The 20,968-nt window shown below is 41.7% G+C and overlaps 1 protein-coding gene and 1 long non-coding RNA gene across 3 annotated transcripts in view; one reads left to right on the top strand and one right to left on the bottom strand.

Annotated features, from left to right (window-relative positions):
* Positions 1-932: 932 nt before the first annotated feature.
* Positions 933-1,837, bottom strand: LOC147657638 (uncharacterized). Its single transcript, XR_015292058.1, has 2 exons — positions 1,451-1,837; positions 933-1,371 (listed from the first exon to the last, which is right to left on the bottom strand). It is a non-coding gene; the product is annotated as an uncharacterized LOC147657638 (long non-coding RNA).
* Positions 1,838-13,104: 11,267 nt separating this feature from the next.
* The window catches only part of LOC100872417 (Fanconi anemia group J protein homolog), a 60,352-nt gene continuing 52,488 nt past the window's right edge, over positions 13,105-20,968 (top strand). For both annotated transcript variants that reach the window (XM_086908077.1, XM_012487619.3), the window contains exons 1-3: positions 13,105-13,275; positions 13,520-14,045; positions 14,162-14,273. In XM_086908077.1, coding sequence (XP_086764203.1) covers positions 13,184-13,275; positions 13,520-14,045; positions 14,162-14,273 — 730 coding nt within the window. In that variant the 5' untranslated portion in view covers positions 13,105-13,183. The remainder of the gene's footprint in view (positions 13,276-13,519; positions 14,046-14,161; positions 14,274-20,968) is intronic.

The following is a 20,968-nucleotide window of genomic DNA, read 5'->3' as shown; positions in this document are numbered from 1 at the left end:
AAAGACCCGTATCAAGATCGAGACACCGATGCGAGCGTGGAGGATGGCCGCGGCACCGTTGATATCGATAAAACCAGAACTTTTATTCCGCCTATGGCTTATTAGCCTGCATTAGGCGGACAGTTTGATCGGCGGCCGGTCACTTATCGGGGAGAACGATCGTCAGGACCGGACGACTGTGGAAAAAGAAAAAAAAAAAGAAGAAACCTTCTCCTCCTCCCCCTCTCTCTCTCTCGCGAGAGAGAGAGATACGCGTGATGCGGCGGCCAAGGATTAAATTTCACGACGACCGTCGTCCCTACTAATGACTCCGTCCGACGAATTGGCCGATCGAATCGATTATAACCGGTCACCTGGCTCCCAGAGGAAAGGATTGAAAAGAGACCAACCGAGCATCGTAAAACGGGAAACAAGCGGGCCTTCTCTCTCTCTCTCTCTCTCTCTCTCTCTCTTTCAGTCGGTCCCATAGAGCTTCTGATCAATTTGCAGCCATTAACGCTGGTCAGACCTTTCGCATACACGCGCGAGAATTGCGCGAGGAGGCCCGCGAAGAGGCCGAGAGAAGAAAGGGGGAATCGGCCACCCGTCACACACAATTTAACACCTGGCCTAAATGGTTTGTTAGCGCATAATATCGGCCCGGCCCCGACAGGATACGGGACATTACAATATGGAAATGACGGGGACCCGACACCGCGCCCCGGGCTCGGCCAATTTCTGTCACTTTGATACGCGACCGATAAACGGGGGGGGGGGGGGGGGGAGGGGCGAGTTACGCGGCCACGATCGAAACCACGATCGATCAATGGTCGATGCATCATCGGTAGATTTCGCGTATCGTTAAGGGTTAAGGCTTTTTGGCCGATGGTTGAATTCGATTTTCAAGAAAGGTAGGCTTGAAAGGGCTGAAAGAAGAGTTAAGATGTAACGAAGAGTGTATCAAAAGTGATATATTTTCGTTATCTAATCGTGTTCTTCGGGATTTCCTTACACGTATACAGGAAGTATTCAGGCTCGATACTTGTCGAGGATAATTGATTAACCTTCTGACAGTTGCAACAGTTCGTTGTGTCTGTATAAAAAAAAAAAAAATCCACGATGATAATGATTGACGTGTTCCGCTAATAAAATACGGTCCTCCCCACGCTGGGTCTAGGAATTTCTCACAACGAGGCAGGAAGGGACACCTGGAGGATTCGCGTGGAGCACAGGTGAATCCGTCAAGTTGCCGCTTCGACGCCGCGCCGGAAGTCACTTCCTGCGAATCGCTACCAGCAGAAATTTCGCCTATTATTATCCCTCGATTCAGAACAGGGGGGAGAAGTGACCAAGCCCGACCCTCTTGCGCGCGTCGATACCTCTCGATTCTCCCTGGAACAAAGAGACGTGAAGCGTGAGATAATCAATTTTATACAATTCTAAGATTCTTCAATTCGATCTTCTTCGATACCGTATAACGTATAACGTCCGCTTTGGGTTGAAAAGTATATGAATAATTAATCGTCGAGGAAGGAACACTTGATAAAATTATGAAAATAATTATCAGTTTATCGAACTTTCGATTGGCCAATATCGTCGATTTCTGAAATATACCACGTTCAAGTAGAAAAATACCGAACGATTTCTTCGCGCGAGGTTAGATTACGTAAAAAAAAAAAAAAAAAAAAAAAAAGAATACTCGCGTAATCGAGGATGATTTCACGTTTGAAAGGTGGTGGAACAATGGTGGAGCGATGTAACGCGCCGTTGTCCGTCCTCGTCTTCCTCGAAGCGTCGCTCCACCGCTCGCTTTCGCAACACGAGAAACTACACTGGCGTGTCTCGATCGTCGAGCAACGATTTGACATATGGGACACTTCCTACCGGCGTCGCTCGATTCACCGTCATTATTCCGTGTCCCGTGGTGCACGCGTGTGCAGCACGCCAATAAGCGTCACGCTCGCCGGCCGGACACGGATTCGATTATCGTTCCGAGGGAAATTAAACGGCTACCGAATATGTGGGATTCGTGCGTTCCGGCCAGGTGGATGTTTCCTACAACAATCGTTCCGAATGGAAAATCCCGTCCAAGGAAACCATAAACAACCACCGTTTCCTTCTTCTTCAAATTATCGCAAACGCGAAACGATCGCCCGGAAAATAATTAAAATTTGGATCGAATTATCGAGGCGAGTAGTAAAAGAATGTGACTGACGTTTAAAAATTGTCGCGGGATAACAAAAAAAAAAATAAGAAACGTAAGGATTTTCGATTAAAAAAGTAATCTTGCGTAACGATGGATCCGAATTGTAAATAGCAATTTAGCTAGATTATGATTAAAAGGTTGAAATGAAATAGGAATTTCAAATATTTGTTTCAAACTTATTTCAAATTCTTCCCCCGGTAAAGGTGAAATGTAAACGGCTGTAAAAGTTGGTAGAAAACGAATTCCACATTCGTTAACCATTCGTTTAAACGAGTTGGTCGAGCTCGTGCTATTAAAGGCTTCGACACTATTAATTCCAAATTCGTTCCAGTATATTTACATCGCTTACATCGATATTTCAACATTTTTCCGCATCCATTTCAAAAGTGATTCCTATTCAAAAGTGGTCCACATCTTTATACTCAAAATACTCATCGCCGCCGTTTGTACTCCGTTGCCTGCAACACGTTCGATTAACGAGAACACGATCGATCGACAATTTTCCAAAAAAATTATTCCCAAAGAATAATTTATCGTGACGAAAAAAAAAAAAAAAAAAAAAAAGAAAAAGAAAAAAACCACCGTGAAGCAGCATCCACTATCATCAAATCCCTCGATCGAAAATTCTGCAGCACGCCGAGCCGTGCGTACGGCTAGCAATGTAGTTACAATCCAAACTGCCGATCGGAATTGGTAACAAGTCTCTGGGGCGAGCGGAAATGATCGAGCCGGAGGGGGGGAGGGGAGGGGAGGAGGTGGTGGAGAAGCGCCATAAATCTTGGTGGCGAGCGAGGGTGTGGTCAAACGCAGTGTCGAATGACCGTGGTCTCGTCTACAAATCTATAAAGGGTCGGTGGTGGCCGCCATCCGCTCCCTCCCCCGCAACCCCCGCGGCTGCACGCGCGTACACGAGCCGACGCGCGTGTCTTTGCACGGCGCAGGGACAAACGAGGCTGCGGGACCGCTGGTCAAACACACTGCACACCTCTCTGCCTGTCTGTAATATGTCCTCGTCACCGGCAACGGCCGGTTTTCCCCTTTCGCGGAAATTGCCGTTTTTCGGTGATTTATTCCACCTCCCCCTCCCTCCCTCTCTCTCTCTCTTCACTCGGCGCGACTCCCTGACCCGCGTCGTGGAAAGAAGCTGATGGTGGCTGGTTTCGAGGTGAGCGTTTCATTGCAAAGTGGAGGAGTATTGGGGAGGAGGTGGGATTTTTTAGTGATTTATTCGTCTTCTCTTTCTTTCTCTCTCTTTCTCTCACTCGCGTGGAGAGAAGCTGATGACGATGGAGGCTGACTGATTGGTTTCGAGGTTATCCCCGTTTCTATTCAAAGAGAGGAGGAGGGTTGAGGAGGAGGTGAGATTTTTTTCAGTGATTCGTTCGCGACCATCCCCTCTCTCTTTCTCTTCACTCGGCGCGATCCTCAATTCTCGGACTCGCGTGGAGAGAAGCTGATGGCGATGGGGGTTGGTGATCCTCGTTTCTACGCAAAGTGGAGGAGGTGGGAGTCGTGGGAAGTTTCTTGGATGGCCACCAAGGAAACGCGTGATTCGGGTCGGATTGGAATCGAAACGTAACGAGGCAGAAGGAAATTGAGGTTTCCTATGCGTGGTAGGGATCGTAACCTTGGGCGAGGTTGACGAGGGGTATTGATCTGGTTATTTATTATTGGCGAGCTGGTTGAAACGATGATATTTCGAGGGTGCTTCAGGGGTTTTTTTTAATTGTATTCCACGTACACGCCACGTGTGTGTGAACGGGAAGAGCAACGTTGCATAGAATCAAGAATCCTTCAATCCCGTTAGATTCACGATTCACTTTTTTTTTAATTTCGATAAATCGAAACAGAAATCGAATTAAACTAAATAACTAAAAACCTTAAATATCAAATAACGATTTACCAACAACAAATAACAATAATCGAAACGATCTTAAATTTCGTTGGAAGAATCCTTCCTTTCCGAATTTACCGAAATTCCTCCCCGCTGAAATCAGGGCACAGCCTGATTATCATCGTCGGATTCATCGATCCGGTTCTTTGTGCGAGCTCAGCAATTACGAGGGGGTGGGCACGTGGGAACGAGGCATCGGCGTTGATACGGGGCGTGTATTGTAATGGTTATTAGCGTCATTTAATTTTCTGTCGACGTTCGTTAATCGCGGTACCCATCCTCCGAGGAAATGGCCGATCCATTTGTCAGCGGCGCACCGGAAGCGGAGAAAGATCCGCCCGATGGACGGACGCGCAAAGGACTTCCTGCATATCGAGCCGCGCATTTATTCCGCGGGGGATTATTTATTTCGAGGGGGAATGAATGCGACGCGACTCGACGTTTCACATGTTTACATCGTAGCCCGCCTGTCTCCTCCATCCGGTTATTACCCGTCGAAATTAAAAAAAAAGAAAAAAAGAAAGAAAATACGCCCCCGCTCGTAATACGTAAGATCGTCCCGGATAATTTCCAGAGCCGCAGTGCTCTTGGATGGATACTTGTTGTTCGCGACAGAGAATAGATTTGAAGTGGATAAAGGAGATTCGTTGAAATCGGGATATTTCTCTATTGGTGGTCTCATTTCGAAAGTAAAATTCTCGAAAACATTTTTTTCACAAATAGACACTGCAGAGGATGGTTTTTTCTTCTTCTTCTTCTTCTTTTTTTGGTATTCGCTGGCAAGAAATAATTCTCGAGAGTTCACTTTTCAACTCTATGTTTTTTAAAAGAAAGAATCCTTTGGATATACATATTTTTATTTTTTTTTTTTTTTATTAATTATTCTCCAAAGTTTCGCAAAGTGTTGGAATTTTGTTGCTCGTTTCAGAAACGAACTGGAATGAAATTCGTTCTAATTTTATAAAGAAACGAATGACGAATAACGAAAACGAAAAATTGTAAACTCGTTTAATAATATCGTGAAAATTGGAAAATTGTAAATATTTCAACGGGCGGGATAAAAGCAATGGAGAAACGAGAAATGAACCATCCCTTCTAAAAGGTTTTCAATAAGCTTCCTTCCGAGAGAATTTTCCCCTCGGCCGATCTCATCTTTCGAGAGTTTCCCAAAGTCACCGGTCCCTCCTCTCTTTTCTCTCTGTCTTAGGGATGATTATTCGTGCGGACACGCGGATTAGCCCATCGGTTTGTGGATCGCTCTAAGGGGATCAACCCCAAGGATTAGCCTCCGGTGTGGATGAACAGATTATTTTCCGGAGATAAGCCAGGATCGCTTGTCGGACGAGCAGGATCTGAAACCGAGTGGATCGTTTCAATGGGATATTGGAATTTAAAGCTAATCGTATCGCGTGGCAGGCAAAAGTCGAATTGTTTGGAAATAGAACAGGCAAATCCGCGAATACGTTTCCTCCTCCTTCTTCTTCTTCTTAACGCAGACAAACATTTATTTTTCCGCCTCTATGCTCCATGTTATTCATATCTCACTCGACCGGTGTAGCTTCATTTATCAAGCCTGAATATTTAACTTACCTCTTTGAAAAGATATCAACGAAGAGCGCCGCTCGAGCTGCCTTTCTATTTACGCTATTTTTCCGTTTATCCGAGAAGAACGCGTAGAAATAGAATTTGTCGTTGCGCGAAGAAAAAAAAAAAAAGGTATTCAAGAGGGAAGCTCTTATTATTATAAATTTAAATCAAATAGCTACGTGTAATAATATATTGCGCGAAAATTCCTATACGTTATTCTATGTCTTTTGCGTAAGAAGATTGATACACGTCGTAGGAAAGATATTTTTTTTCAACAACAAGATTGTACGAAAACTTGGGACGAAGAGAAGAAGAATCTATTCGTATTTTGTTCATGAAGAAAATTTCTTCTTGAAATTTCATATTGGAGTCATTAAAAAAAAAAAAAAAAAAAAAAAAAAAAAAAGACACGTCGTTAAAAACGTTTATCACGAGGCGTATCCTATCTTTTTTCCTCGACCTTTGACCCGAGGTCGCTGGAAAGGGCAACGCGACATTTTTCCTCCCCACACGATGTTATAATCACCATATGGAGGCGTCATTTGGAACCGACGACTGCCCCACGGAATACCGCTCGAAGGGATATCGATTACGGTAATTACGCTTATCTAGTTTACTGCCCGTGTAATCGATCCAGCTACTAGAAACCTCACTTAACGCAAAAACTTTATTATCTGGAGGCCAGTCCGGAAAAGCTGTAAAAACTTTTATGCCCCCATCGTCATCGTCGTTTTCACGACCGAGGAACGAAAAACCATATTATTCCATGTTCGGGGTGATGACGGAAATTTTGGAAGGAATTCTCCGAATTCTACGATTTCTTTGAGTTTGAAAAAAAAAAAAAAAAAAAAAAGGAAATATATCTTTTGAGAAATCTCGATCCGATTTTTTCGAACGGATGCATTTCATTTGTGTGTCCGGGAAAGCTGATATAAATTATATCGCGAGAATTTGATACTTAAAACAAAATAAAAAGCTGCAAATAAGATAATCACTTTCTAGAAACGAATATATCGAGTGCAATCGAATCATTCGCGTTCACTGTCGATCGATATCGAAACGTTTGTAGGAAGAAATCACGCCTCGAACGATGTATTCTTTGTATTCTTCGATCCGCTTAATCGATATGTATACCGTTGATTAAATAATTCAACACTCCCGAGCAATCGACAAAGACATCATCTCCCCTCCTCGAAGGATCTCCAACTCCCTTCGAGGAGCAATAAAACAGCGAGTGGGCAGCGTGGCCAACTTATTATCAGCTGGGAGGTCGAGTGCTATCGTCTTCGAAACGTGTTCCCGCGGTGGCACCCCATGTTTCCCACCCCTCGCTCACTGGATCCTGCAATTAATCTGGAATTGGATAGGACGTCTTCCACGCGAAAATATGGAGGAGGAGCTGCGAGGAAAAAGGGGGACGGGGTTGTAGTCATCCCCGCGAGAGAAAGCAGGGGGGTAAAGTTCAGCCGAGTGAGAGGGCGGTGATCACACAGGACATTGAGCATCCCGACGCGACAAATTATAACTTATTTTACGACTTTTTTGCACCGGCCATTTAACCTGCCCCGCCGCGGGATTGATCTGGCGAGAAATGAAGTCGCACCCTAATGACTTCCAGAGAAGTTTTTATAAATTCATCCCTTTCTCCAAGAAAAACCATTGTCTTTAAAATCGTTCCAATATCCGACAGGATACTTGAAGAGATTAACATTTGCCGCAAGGATCGACGAGAAACAAAAATCGTTGGAAAAGTGGTAATGTAACAACGGTTAAACGGAATCCTTAAAACATAGTTTTAAACTCGCTAGTAAACTCACGATAATGAATTAATAATAGTCTCGGCGAAGAGGGAGGAAGTGATATAAAAAAAGAAAAAAATATGAAAAAAAAAATTAACACTGTCCAGCGCGTGACGAGTTGTGATCGCGTGTTGATAAGGGGCGAGCGCGAAACTTGTTTCTTTCGTCGTTTCTCGGTCGGCCGGCGCGCGTACCCATGACAGCTTGTGTCAGAGCGCGGCCACCGTGACGAAACAGTGTGGGATAAGCCAGTTATAATATATCGAAATGAAGGAAGAATCTTACCCGCGAGTGGATTCTTTTATATATTTTTCTCTTTAATATTTGAACAGATTTGAAATTCTTCTATTAATTAAAAGAGAGTTGTACGGTTGGAATACGAGCATCGAATAAAATATAAGGACGTGAAATCGTGATTTCTCGAGGCCAGTTCCCACCTGGGGCAATTACCCACTGTGCAATTATCAAAGCGGCGCTTTAAAGATCGCATGAGGAATAAGATAAGCGGTGTGACCGAATTAAATGCTTTAGAAGGAAATGCGCGAACGAGCCCTTCTTTTTTTTTACTAAATCAAACTAACGCCTTGCCTCTACGCGAAATTTATTATTCTCGAGAGAAGAGAACACGTGAAAGGAGGAAACACGTAATGTATGTAAAAGTGTAATAGAATAATTGAATATCAGATTGTACACTCCTCTCTCTAATAAATACTCTTAACACTTGCGAACGTTTAACCAGGTATCTCAAAGATTCAAATTTAAAGAAGAAGTTTCGTTTGTTCTCTTCGACAAAAATTTGTAATCTCTTCTCCAAGATCATCCACTATGATCAAATTACGGCGCGCTATGATCTTCCAAAGAACAAAAGAAAAATCACGAGAGAGATCAGGGATCTTGAAGAAAATCGAGAATACTTATTGTCGGATGAAGAAGCGAACGATGATCCAATCTTATTTTCGACGAAAGAAAAAAATGTCCCGACATTGTCATCGTAATCGTAAAACAGGGGCGAATAAGGAAAAAAAAATCCTTATTTCGTAAAAACGTCTTGGAACGAAATCTGGGGAGCAAGGCACCACGCGGCGTACGCGCGTCCCGTTTTATGGCCTCGTGGAAACTACTAAACTTATTACGCGGCGGGGATGCGGCGACTCGGTTTCCACCCCATCCGCCGATGAAGGGAGACTTTTTATTAAATCACACGTCTCGCGTGTTCCTCGCCGACCGATTAATTCGCCGTGACGCTTCCTTTTGTGGCCTCCGACCGATCTTATCCATATTTCATGCCGATCCATCCCCTCCCCGCGTGTTTTCACTGCCCTCGAAACATTCGCAATATTTGATGGGTCCTCGAACACGCCATTTCGTCGCATTCTTCATCTTTCTTCCCCCGTCGAGACGTCTCCAATAATACTCTTCGCCAGGGTGTGATTCGAAAGACAGGTGAGTTTTCGTTGGAGGTGACGCGTATATAATTATTAATCTTTGTTACGAAGATTTTTACGAAGATTTGTTTCTCGTTGCGAACGAAGCGAACAAGTCAGATCAAGAAGAAAATATTTTCACGAACGTATTGTAAATGTCCGAGGGTTAAATGTTTGTTCTGGATTGTCAATTCGTGGATTTGGACGCGTTTCTGTCGGAGCACGCTAATAGAATCATTTATCGTCGACGAGCCTTTTGTCGAGGTCGAAGAAACACGGACAAGGGTGGTTCCGAACCGAGGGGGTGGAAGGAGTTCTCGAGTCCTGCAAGGGACGGCTAATTCCACCGTGATCGCATCTGATCGATGTCCCTCGACCAATCCCGTGGAAAAGTTATTGTCCACTCCGCTCCTTCGAATTCGTCCTCGCCTTCCGCCTCGCCCTTTTCGCTGCCCATCGAATTTTTCGAGTACGGCACGATAAATTAAAAATAAAAACAATTCCAAAAAAAACGATTCCACTTGGTTCCATTCGCTCCCTTCCTTATCTCTTCTAGAATTCTGCAAAGTATATTCGATCGAAGTTCAAACGAAACGAGAATTCGCTTCGAAGAATTAATCCTCCAAACTTCTTTACACTTCGATTATTAAATTAATTCCTCTCGAAACTTTCGCTCTTCGAGAAAGAAAAAAAAAAAAAGAAAAGAGGTTTTACTTTTTTTACACCTCTCTGTTTTATCCATCGTTCGAAGTACAAGTACGAATTATGAAATGTATTCGCGGGGAGAGTTCACAAGATTCAGCGTCTTCGACTTTAAGAAAAATCGAGGAAAGAATATGCAACCCCCGGACAAAACATATACATCCCGTAGTAGCTGGCACGGGCGCACATGGACAGTTTCCCCGGTCCCCAGCCAGCATGATTCTTTTATTTTACTTTCAGCCGTGCTCCTGGTCACGACGTGCTCGATTCTCGACCCCCTCCACCTCCCCTAGGAAACAAAGAGGAAAAGTCTTTCTCGGACGGTGAAAGAGAAACGGACGGGGGAGGGGGGGGGGGGCAAGGGAAAAGGGAGGCGTAGGGGAGGACCGATGGACGAAGAAGGTCGCATATGGTGTCCTCCACCCCCTCAAAGTTTCCTACTCGAGCAGAAAGGGGGAGGGGGTGGGTATCTACGCCTGTCCTCCTGAACTCTGACCCTTTTATCTTATCTCATGGCCGATAGATAAGCACCGGTGATAAAGCTGCCGGGCGAAATGAAGGCACCGTTGGCGTGGATGCAGTCGCCATTCCTTAATTAAGTCCCGGCGACCGTTTATTCGGTTTATTGGCTTGTTTGCCGCATGACTCTCCCTTCCCGTCCTCCCTTCCTTTCCAGTGACGAAGATGCTGCCGGGAATTCTCGGTCGTTCGAACGTTACGTTATTCCCCTTTATGGAATTGTTCCTTTTTTCCTCTCTGTCTCCTTCTTCCTTTTTTTTTTTTTTTGCGCTTTTCATCTTTTCCTCTCGAGAAACGTATCCCGTTCCCCGGATGGATGGAGAACAATAAGAAATTACGAAACGTGTCGCGTCCCGTGCGGAGAGATTCGAATACACGTGTCGCACGCGTGATTATTCTTGGGATTCTTGGAAGGGAAAGGATCGAAAGATTTCGATGAAATTTAAATATCCCCGGTTAAAAGGTAGAGAAATCACCCCCGACTTTGCCCGTCTATCGGGAGGAGAGGTCGGTGATCAAGATCAGAGATGAGAATATATAGGCGAAAGAGATACGAGATAGGGGGAGGCAGGATGCGGGGAAGGGAGGGGAATACATTACGTATTCCTCCGGCATCCCTCTTGATCTCCCCGCATTTTTATTGCACTTGCTTCTTGCTAAGAATATGTTTTATTTATATTTCATATTTCTCCCCGTCCCTCGGCCGCCTCGTGGCCGCCGCATTGAGGAAAGAGCGTTTCCCCGGATTCGCGCAGGGTGACCAACGAGATCGTCTCCCCGTAATTCCAACCTTCCACGTCCCTTGCTTCCATTTCGACCACCCATTTTCGAATCCCCGGGCTATTGTCCAAAAAAGGTAGCAGCGTTTCGAATCATCGTTCATCATTGAATTACGCGACAACCCCTTCTCTTTTGCTTGATCAATCGTGTTCAACTCCTGATCGTTGTCGCCACGATTATTATTTACTTGCCCGTCGAAAAAAAAAAAAAAACACTTTTCCAACAAATTGGAAAATTTGTGTCGTGAAATTTAAACGATGATCGATCATATTGGTTAATTGGTCCTCTGAGCACAATTCGTATCCCTTGACACTCGTGGAAAAAGCGGGGTGGGTGGAAGGGAGGGAGGAAGAGTTGACACATCGTGTATAGCCGGCGGCGCGTAAACCGGATCCAGACGCTTTTGTGACTTTTCGGCAGGGGTGTTACACGCAATTTGCCACACTTTCCTATAGTAATGACTTCCTCGGACCCTTCCACGACAGTATTTTATGGATATCACACTGGCTGTGCATAACTTACAGCCGAGCGGCTGTTACGATTCCAACATGAAATCCCTCGCTGGAGCGACCAGACGCCGGGAAACCGACAAGTAAATCACGTCTCGCGATCGTAAAACGTTGAGGACGCGTTTATAGCTCGTACATTATTAGATACGGTTGCATATTACTATTAATCCGATCGTCCTTTTCCTCCTCGCCCGACATTTTCAATTTTAGTCGTGCTCCGAACGAAGCCCGTAATCGCTCAACTGTCCATCGAATATCGAATTGTAAGGGACATTTTGTCTGTTGCTTCAACCGGATTTCCAATATTTATTCGTTATCCCTTTAAACTATCTACGTAATATACGTGTTCATTATAAATTGTACGATAAATTCCATATTGATTCCATATTTTTTATTCTATAAAGTGGATTTCGTTGGTTCGGAGAATAAAGTTTAATATCGTAAGAAAAGAAGAAGAAGAAGAAAAAGACAAGAGTCTCCTGTGTTAAAAATTAATCGAGACGTTCGGGGAGGAAAGTGTATTCCTCCCGTGAACCGTGTTATCATTAAGATATACATCATAACCGTGTGAAAACGCAAGGTCTCCAAGGATCGTTCGAAGCAAAGCTACGTGAGCTGAAAATACTCTCCGCAACCTGAGTAATTTCATTGCATATACGTGACGGTCTCTCTTAAACGTCTTTACGCTGCTCCGCGATATGGAAATACACATACACCCTTATATACAACGTATATCCATCCACGAGCTTCCACGTAGATATACACGTGTATATATGTGTGGTACAACTCGCGCGTGGGAATTTCGGATAATTTGATAAGGATTCATGTCAGCGCGAGATGCTCCTCTCCTCGTAGAATGAAATTCCTTATTCAAGTCGCACGCGCGCCGGATGGCTTTTAAATTCCGTAGCCCCCTTTGATGGGGGCCGCTTTCGAAATCACGGACGAAACAACCACGTAAATCAGAAGTTTGATACGTTGGACCAGCCTGTATGGTATAAATCACACGCGGAAATTATATATATATATATTTTTTATCTCTCTCTCTCTCTCTCTCTCTCTCTCTCTCTCTCTCTCTTTTCTTTGCTCTCCTCGACGGTAGGAGACGACGACGCATCACCGAAACAACATCGGAATTAAGACTCGAGGGGGAGTGCGGGTTTCGCCTGTCTAATCCTCAAAAATTATGTTTCCTCGGCGGGATTCGTGTGGAATAATGTCCCGTATAAATATGATCGTCCCTCAACGGCGAATTGTCGAGAAATTGATGACGGATTATTTTATGTGTTCACGAAAGTGAACGATGAGAGCGCACTTACTCGTCGTTTAAATTTGGATCTTGGAGGACGGAGATATCGTTCGAAATAATAATATTGTTCGAATTTTGAGGGACAGATAGTTATTATATATTGTTATATTTTGGAATATTTTTTAAATAAGTAATGATAATAAGGGAAACTTTTAAATGTTATTCACGCGACAGCTGGTCACGTGATTTTACGTTTTGACGTTTATCAATTTTATGCGGGAAAGTTCAATTTCGTGCGGAAAAAGTTCAAATTTCATCTGTAATTTTCGTATTTCGTTTATATTATTGCAATTCTGTTCGTTCTGTTTGCGTAAAAATATTTTTAAATTGTTGTGAAAATATAATTTAAATATCGCGCTCTGACATGACGTAAATTTAGAATGAAATGTGAAGGCTAGGTAAAGGCGGGAAACGCGTGTGACGCGTGCATAATAATTCATCAGCTGTTTCTTCTCGATTTAACCGGTGTCAATCGATGTTTGTGATTTGTGTAATTATTGCAGTGTTTGGATATATCATTTATACGGTATTCAAGATAAAGATCGAGGAGTGGCTTGAAGAAGCAAAGTATGTAACGATACACGTGATAACGTATACAATTTTTGAGGTTATATTAATTTGTTGCTTTGTTTCTGCAAATTTTTACATTCATTTTATGATGACATCGTATGAATTTTATTAAAAAAGCTTTGAAATAGCATAGTATTTTTTTTTTTTTTTTTTTTACGACTCAACGATCTTATATATCTTTTATTTGGAAAAATATAACATTTGTGTGACTCTAGTTCCCTGCGTATATTTCTGTTTTCAGTATGAGTAAGTTAAGTCTAAAGAGACATCATTCAATAAGCGAAGAGTCTCAGAATGAAGAATGTTTTTGTTCAAAAAGTCCAATCAATAATATTGAAGTGACCAGCGATGAAAGTGATAACTTGCAAAATAATGAAATAGTAGAAAGTGAAAAGAAATCTACTTCTCCATTGATTTCAAATATAAGCTATGATGAAAAGACTTTGAATAAATTTGAACAAAGTACTGACAGTATAGAGTCAAATGAAGATGATACGGAATCTATGTTTTATACAAATTCAAAGATTTCAATGTTCAATTGGAATAAACAAAGATCAAAATTAAACACAAGCAATGTTGGAAAATATAGCGATTCTGACTCTTCTGATAAACATACGTCTAAGATATCTAAACGTAAACGTAGACATAAGAAGAAAAAACATAAGAAGAAACAAGAAATAGAAATACAACACGAGCTATTGATATCTGGTATTAAAGTAAAACTACCTGTCAAGCCATATTCGTGCCAGATTGCTGTAATGAATAAAGTAAGAATATTATAATTTAAACAACTTAATAACTTGAAAGAAATATATATAGCAATGAAAAAGTGTTTCGTTAATAAAGGATATCATTGATGTATCATATTATTATATTTTTACAGCTTATACAAGGTTGTGTAAAAGGAGAGAACTGTCTTTTGGAAAGCCCGACAGGAAGTGGAAAAACTTTGGCTCTCCTCTGTGGTGTCCTGGCATGGCACGATCATTACATTGGTAAGTCAATTAATTTTTAATCAATCATCAATTATAATTATATCATAAACTTTTTCCAAATCAAAATCCAAAATAATAAATAAATTAAAATCTATCGTTCATGGATAAAAATTTATTCTTATCTTCTCATTCTTCTTCAATCTAACAATATTCCGTTCGTTTACTTTATTTTATTTTATTTCGTACGTTATCGAGACACTTTTACAAATTAAACGTACGTATCTGCATTTTTTATCTATTTTGTTATTTATTTTGTTGTATCGCACAATTCATTTTTACGGTTATCTCGTGATAAAGAGTCCTTAAACCGGAATCCCGTTAAAAATATTTCTTTCCCCGGCATATTTGCCTTAATTTTTGATTATCGTGTAAATTTTAGAAATTAAAATTAATATGCTTACCTCGGCGTACCTTTGTGTAAAGTTTAACTTCGTCAAAAGTTTTAGAAACGCTCTAAACGCGTCACAACGACGATGACGCACAACTGTCTCGTGAAAGATGCAAAATATTATCCTTGCGTCATGTTTTTGTTGTTTAAATTCTCGGGAACTCGTCGGGCGTTCGCAAAGTTTTCGGCAACTTGTTTCTGTCTTGAAATAACTGTCCTCTCTGTCGGAAACGCAGGGAAAATTAACGGCTTATTTAAAATAATCATATAGAGAAATATTCTAAGATTAATTTCACACGCATTAATATTCTATTTGCTTATTTAGAAAGTTCTTAGATGAAATAAAATGCTTGTTAAAAAATTGATTTTTAAGCAATTCTATTTGGTTTATATTCTTATTTTTTTTCTTTTTTTAATAAGAAAATTAGTGTTATTAACAAAATTTTATATTTCGTATTTTAAATTCACAATAATCTCGATAACAATTGAGAGCACATTTTCGAAATTTCATTGAAATGTAAAAAAACGTTCAAACAGGTAAGTACTTAATTTACATATTACATATCTATCATTCAGATTTCGATTAATTTAATTCAAAAAAACACATGAACATTATGAAATCTTTTATTCTGATATTAATATAATAAAAACGAAATTATACGTATCTTTATTTCCTCGGCATTTCTTGATATGATAAAAAAAAAAACCATTTTTTATCGCCTATCCTAGTCGCGAAACGTACGAAACAGAAAAGAATGGTTATACCGTTAAATCGAAAGCTGGTGCCAATCCGCCGGGCGTAAAAATTCGTGGCGTGCGCGAGATATGAAGCGTGCGGATCAAGGACTCGAGAAGGGGGAGACGTTTAAAGAAGTTCCGTCGCGAAACCGACCATCAACCGTTTCCCTATCCGCCGTCCTATTAATTTAAATTATTCGGTTAACCCTCACGTGCCCCCGTCCCTTGGGCGGTGCATGCCGCTAATTGGCCGCGATTCGCGCAATTCCTAAACAATTAGAATCGAGTCGCGATCCTCCTCGCGACGGTACCAGCCCGCGGAAAGTAATTTCTCCGTTTCTGCCTTTTCGGGCTTATTATTATTTCGTATTTGCATAATGGCCTGGCCTTCCTTTGTCGCTACTACGTCCCACTTCTCTCCGCACGGAGTGCAGAGAACTATCGTTAGGGGTTGATTTAGGGATACGAAATGAGGGGTATACGCGGAACGAATGAAAAATAACTCGAAATTTCGAAAGTTTTATTCTACGCGCAAGTTAATTTCGGGTTATCGAGGCAATAAATAGGAAATTCGAGGGGAGAGGAGAAGTAATGGGGCAAGTTTCTATATTTGGGATTTGCGTCGTGTGGAAACTTGAGAATGAACGTTCGCTTCGAAATTTCTTCCATGTTTGCGCAATGTTTCGCAACGAACACGTTTCGCCTCGTGAATTAACGACGTAGCGTATTCACTCACAGGGTCTTCTATCTTCCGTTTATTTCGTTCGAATAATTAAATCGTGTCGATTCCGACATCCGAAATATTCTTTGCGAACTCTCTCGGAATCGACAACTTTTTATCGTTTTTTTGGGTGCTCGTGAATGGAAAGGCTCTCACGAAACCGAAAGGATCAGACATTAGGTGTAAACGCAACGCGTATATTTATCTGAAATTGATCGTACGGGAATAGCGATCCGTTTTATCTGATTCGTGCATAGGAAAAATGAGCGTTCCTCTATCGAAGATCGCGTCGTCTCTTATCTGACGAGAGAGTCGCGACGCAGACGGGCCATTGTCTCTCTGAAAATTCCTCGGGGGTGGCAAACTCGGGGCCGATGATTCAGAAACTCTTCAGGGGGTTACGTATCATTGGTCGTGATCTTAATATTCGAGTGGATCCGCCAACTAAGTCTGACCGTCCTTCTTCTCTTTTATTCCGTGAATCCTCTTATCGAATCGCGGAGAAATTCTCTTGCGGAACGAGAATTTTAATAACAAAACCATCCGTTATTGTCCAACCTCTCTGTATACCCAAAGTCTGTGAGAAATGAATATTATTCCTCGAAAAATCGTTTAAAACTTAATACGAAATAAATTTTCATCTGCGTTGATCGAGAAAGTTTGAAAATTTTCTCATCCACGACGTCGCGTTTTCCTCTTATTGAAAACGTTCGAAGGAGCAATTAGAACAAGCCAGGAAGCGTATCGTTCCGCTTCCGGAATCACGGATGGAACCTCCCCGTGCTTCCTCTCTTCCACCTTCTCTCTTCCTTCTCCCTCGTCACATCCTCGTGAATCTGGAATTATCGAGCACGCGAAACCTCTTTCCGCTCGGCGGATCGAACGTGTCCCAGCGTGGAGGAAGGAAATCCTGGGATTAATTGGTAGTTTTCTAGATTCCAGTGTATCATTGCCTGCACTGCCTGCACTAGCCTTTCCACTGGCTACCGTTGTTCCATGAAAATTGTACGAGGTGTTGTGCGCGTTGATATTCAAGAGAGAACGTATCCTACTCCGTCTAAATATTAACGATATATCTTCTTTCCATTTGATATTGAAAAGGGTATAACGATAATTTCGAGATAGAATTAAATTTTTTTTTATAATAAAATGTGTAATAATAACGATAATTTAGAATTATTCTTCTCGAGGTGGTGGCGTTAATCGCTGTTTCAATTTTACTCGAAAATTCATAAGTAATTTTCGTAAGGGGCTTCGTGATTGTAGAATAATAAGAAAACGAGGAACAAGGAAGTGTTATGATCAAGGAGAATGCGCGGAATTATATTTCTTTACGTAATACGATATTATACGAAATGATTCTACGGGAAAATAGAAATCGTTAAAAATACAATCCTTTCCTCCTTAAATTATACATCATTTTAATCATTTTTAAAATTCTACGATTTAGCCTAACCTAACGATTTCACTCGCTCCGATCTTATTTCATAAAACGACCTCGAATTAAAATTTCGATCGAATGATATTACATTAATAACTCCAACCGAAACAATGACTACAATTAATAAATAAATCGTGGAAATGATAAAAATTTCTCGTTACTTTACAAAAAAAGAAGAAGAAGAAGAAGAAGAAAGAGAGAGAGAGAGAAAAAGAATCGGTGCCCTCGAACGTGATCCGAGGAGGCGCGTGCGGATCACCTATTTTGATTTCACCACTCGTGTCGCTCGACACTCGATACGCTTTGTAGTACGCATTCGTAATTAGACGAACGAGAGAGTGTGTGCGTAGCTCGATTAACGTTAGTCATGGCAACGTGTCCCCGCACGGCATGCTCCTCCTCCATGCTTTTTTTCCAATTATAATTCCTCCAAACCTGCCACTGTCACGCTCCACCACGGAGGTCGAGTGGCACTGCTAGCCGCCGAAACTCGTAGATTCGTGTGCCTGCAAAGAGTGGATATAATAAATCATCGAGCTGCCCTCAACCGAGCCGTGGAAAGAAGTCTCTGCGACTCTTGGTTTAATCGATACCGACTCCGACGCTGGTAATCGTGCGATGACCAAACCGCTCTCTCGAAATCCCCGATTCTTCTTCTTTATTTCTCCTTGCTCTCGACAGGATATTACACGTGTGCGTTTCATCAAAGGGTTTCGTACGAAACAAATGGACATAATTTTTAATCCTTATCGTTCTCTCCCTTCTATTCTCTTTCCGCAACGCGAACAGTTGGAAATTTTTACCCTTTTGCTCGTAATTACAGGATTTCTATTTACGGGGGGGAGGGGAGGGAGGAGGAGGGAGGAGGAGAGGGTGGCGCGTTTTCGTGGATTAAAGCGCGGTTTCCCAGGGATGGATGAAAATTTGAAATTTTCCGCAATTACGCGATCCTCGGATTTATTTCGTTCGAGTTTTTCCATCCATTCGTTCCTTTTGGTTACTTACGTACGAATTAAAATATATGAGTTGCGATAAAAGAATGGTAAAGAATGGCGGGATTTATTTATTCGTAATTATATATTTATTCCGTGGAAAAAGGAACAACTTTCATCCCGCTCTTTTTAAAAATTCACTCTCTGAATTTCGCATACGACGACACGATTCGTCTGTCTGAATATCAATTGAATATCCATCTATATAAAAAATTTCGAGATGTAGTCCACGTAGCTGTAGTCCCGCGTTATATATTAAAACGAGAAAAAAAAAAAGGAGGAGGAGCGTGTAATTTCCAAACGAACAAACGGATCGACCAAGAAGACTACAGACTTCGTTCGATTGCAAAACAAAAGTTGTGACGCACGACAAACTTCTTGATCCAACGTTATCACGCGACAAACAAGAAGAGAACACAAACATTCCAAACATCTCTCCACTCCTCGCATATATACATACTTATAAACATCGACTAGAATCTTAAATTCCTCGTTTCACAACAACAACAACAACAACAACAACAACAACGAAACTGCATACTTGCTTACTTTCTCTCCCATGATTTATTATCCCTTTAAAAGCATTAATCAACCGATCGCTAAAAACCCTCCCTCCCTCGCAATTACCAAAGAATTCGCAAAACGAAAACGTCTCCTGCCTTGCCTCAACCATCGTTTACCGAACGAAAGGAACGTGCGCTTTCCTTTAAAGGAAACGACAAGGGTGTGTATCGGTCCGGGGAAGGAGAGGGTGGTATAAATTTCAAAAGTTTATCGCGGAATCGCATGCACGGCCTAATGTCACTTTATTACGAGGTTCGTCTCTCGTACGAACGAGAGTGGCCGAGGGAGGGAGGGGCCATTGTGGAAAGTTGGCGGGTCGCAATAATTATCGGTGAACGGGGAATTATATATCGTGTACCGGGCAATGTCGACCCCGTCGTCGCCGTGAATCGTCTTTGCGCCTCAGCATGCAACTCGACGACGACGACGACGACGACGAATACGCTCCTCTGTAACATTGTGACATTAATAACCGGGTCCTTTTGTGCCGGGGAAGGTACCAACCGTGGTACCATCGTCGAGCACCGTTCCCAACGTTCTATACGTACGGCCGTATAGATGCAGGAATTGGGCAGGCTTCGCTGTAATATCGAATTGATTTTGCCCTTTCGGTTTGTTGTTGTTAAATTTTAACCGTTTAAGAAAGAATTTTGATTGTAATTTCGTGGGGATAAATTCGAGTTTCAACAAAAGGGTCGTTGAAATGGATGAGTTTCCAAAATCGTGTTGTGTGTTGTATATATTTTTCTTGCGGGCGAACGGATGATTTTTTTTTCGATATTTTCAAGTTGCAGTTGAAAAGGGAGAAAGGAAAAAAAAAAAAGGAAAAAAAAGGGAGAGCCAGATCGTCGAAATCGATCGTCTCATTTAAAATTGAAAAATTATGGTCAAAAGTTAAAAAAGTGAGTATAATCGTCAATCTGTTTTTGACAATTGGAAAGGGATTTGTTTCCTTGGGGGTTTTATTATTAAAATTTAGATATCTTGGACAAGAGTTAGTAATAGAAATCGTAACAGAGTTGGTTGACGTTGAAACGTAGCTAAAACTAAAAATCTGTTACCTTTGAAATGGAATATTTTACTGACAGCAAAAATGTTTTTTGCCCGAGTTGGTTTTTCAAGTTATGTAACATTTTTGCAGGATCGCGTTTCTTGATGGAGTCACGTTTCTGAGAGAATTTTTCTGAAAAAGGGAATGCAAATCGTTTAAAGGTGGTTGTGACGGTGAGGGAAAAGCAGAATTTTGCGAGTTTCAACTGGTGGCTCGTGAAATTTTAATGGGTTGCCAGTAGATGATATCCAATCTCGAAACGAATCTCATTTCGCTTCATTCTTTCAAAGAGAGTCATCTCTAATTCTAATTTAACGTCGCTCGTCGTTTTGTTGCCGATCCAACAAATAATCGCAACCAAGAAGAAAAGAAAAAAAATTATTTTAATAAATAAACGAGTAAACCTTGGCCACAAAAATCGTTTATATACTACATATTCTCGATTGAATATACTTTCTCTCCCTTTTCACCACCTATCCAATAACAATTCGATCAGATAATTACTAACAACGAGTAACAAAAAACAAGTATCACGCACGCTGCTGATAAATAATTCGATACAAATTTGATCGACTCGTAAATTCAAAATTAATTCGAAATTACTGAACTGAAATTTTATTCCTCGATTCACGAACGAAGAAGATTTTCCACGATCTCGTCGTTTCGTTATTCATCAAACGCCCCCTCCCCACCGAGGAGAAAAATCGGATCCAACTTTGGCGATTCGCGAAAAAAGGGAAAAAAAGAAAAGAAGAGAGGACGTACGGAGAGGAGGGACAAAGGGACGTTGCGTCTGCCGG

The sequence above is a fragment of the Apis florea genome, unplaced genomic scaffold (assembly GCF_048593485.1).
Source record: "Apis florea isolate Af1SG1 unplaced genomic scaffold, ASM4859348v1 contig_3036_pilon, whole genome shotgun sequence".
NCBI lineage: Eukaryota > Metazoa > Arthropoda > Insecta > Hymenoptera > Apidae > Apis > Apis florea.
The sequence above is the reverse complement of the archived record's forward strand: the minus strand, read 5'-3'. Positions and strand labels throughout refer to the sequence as shown.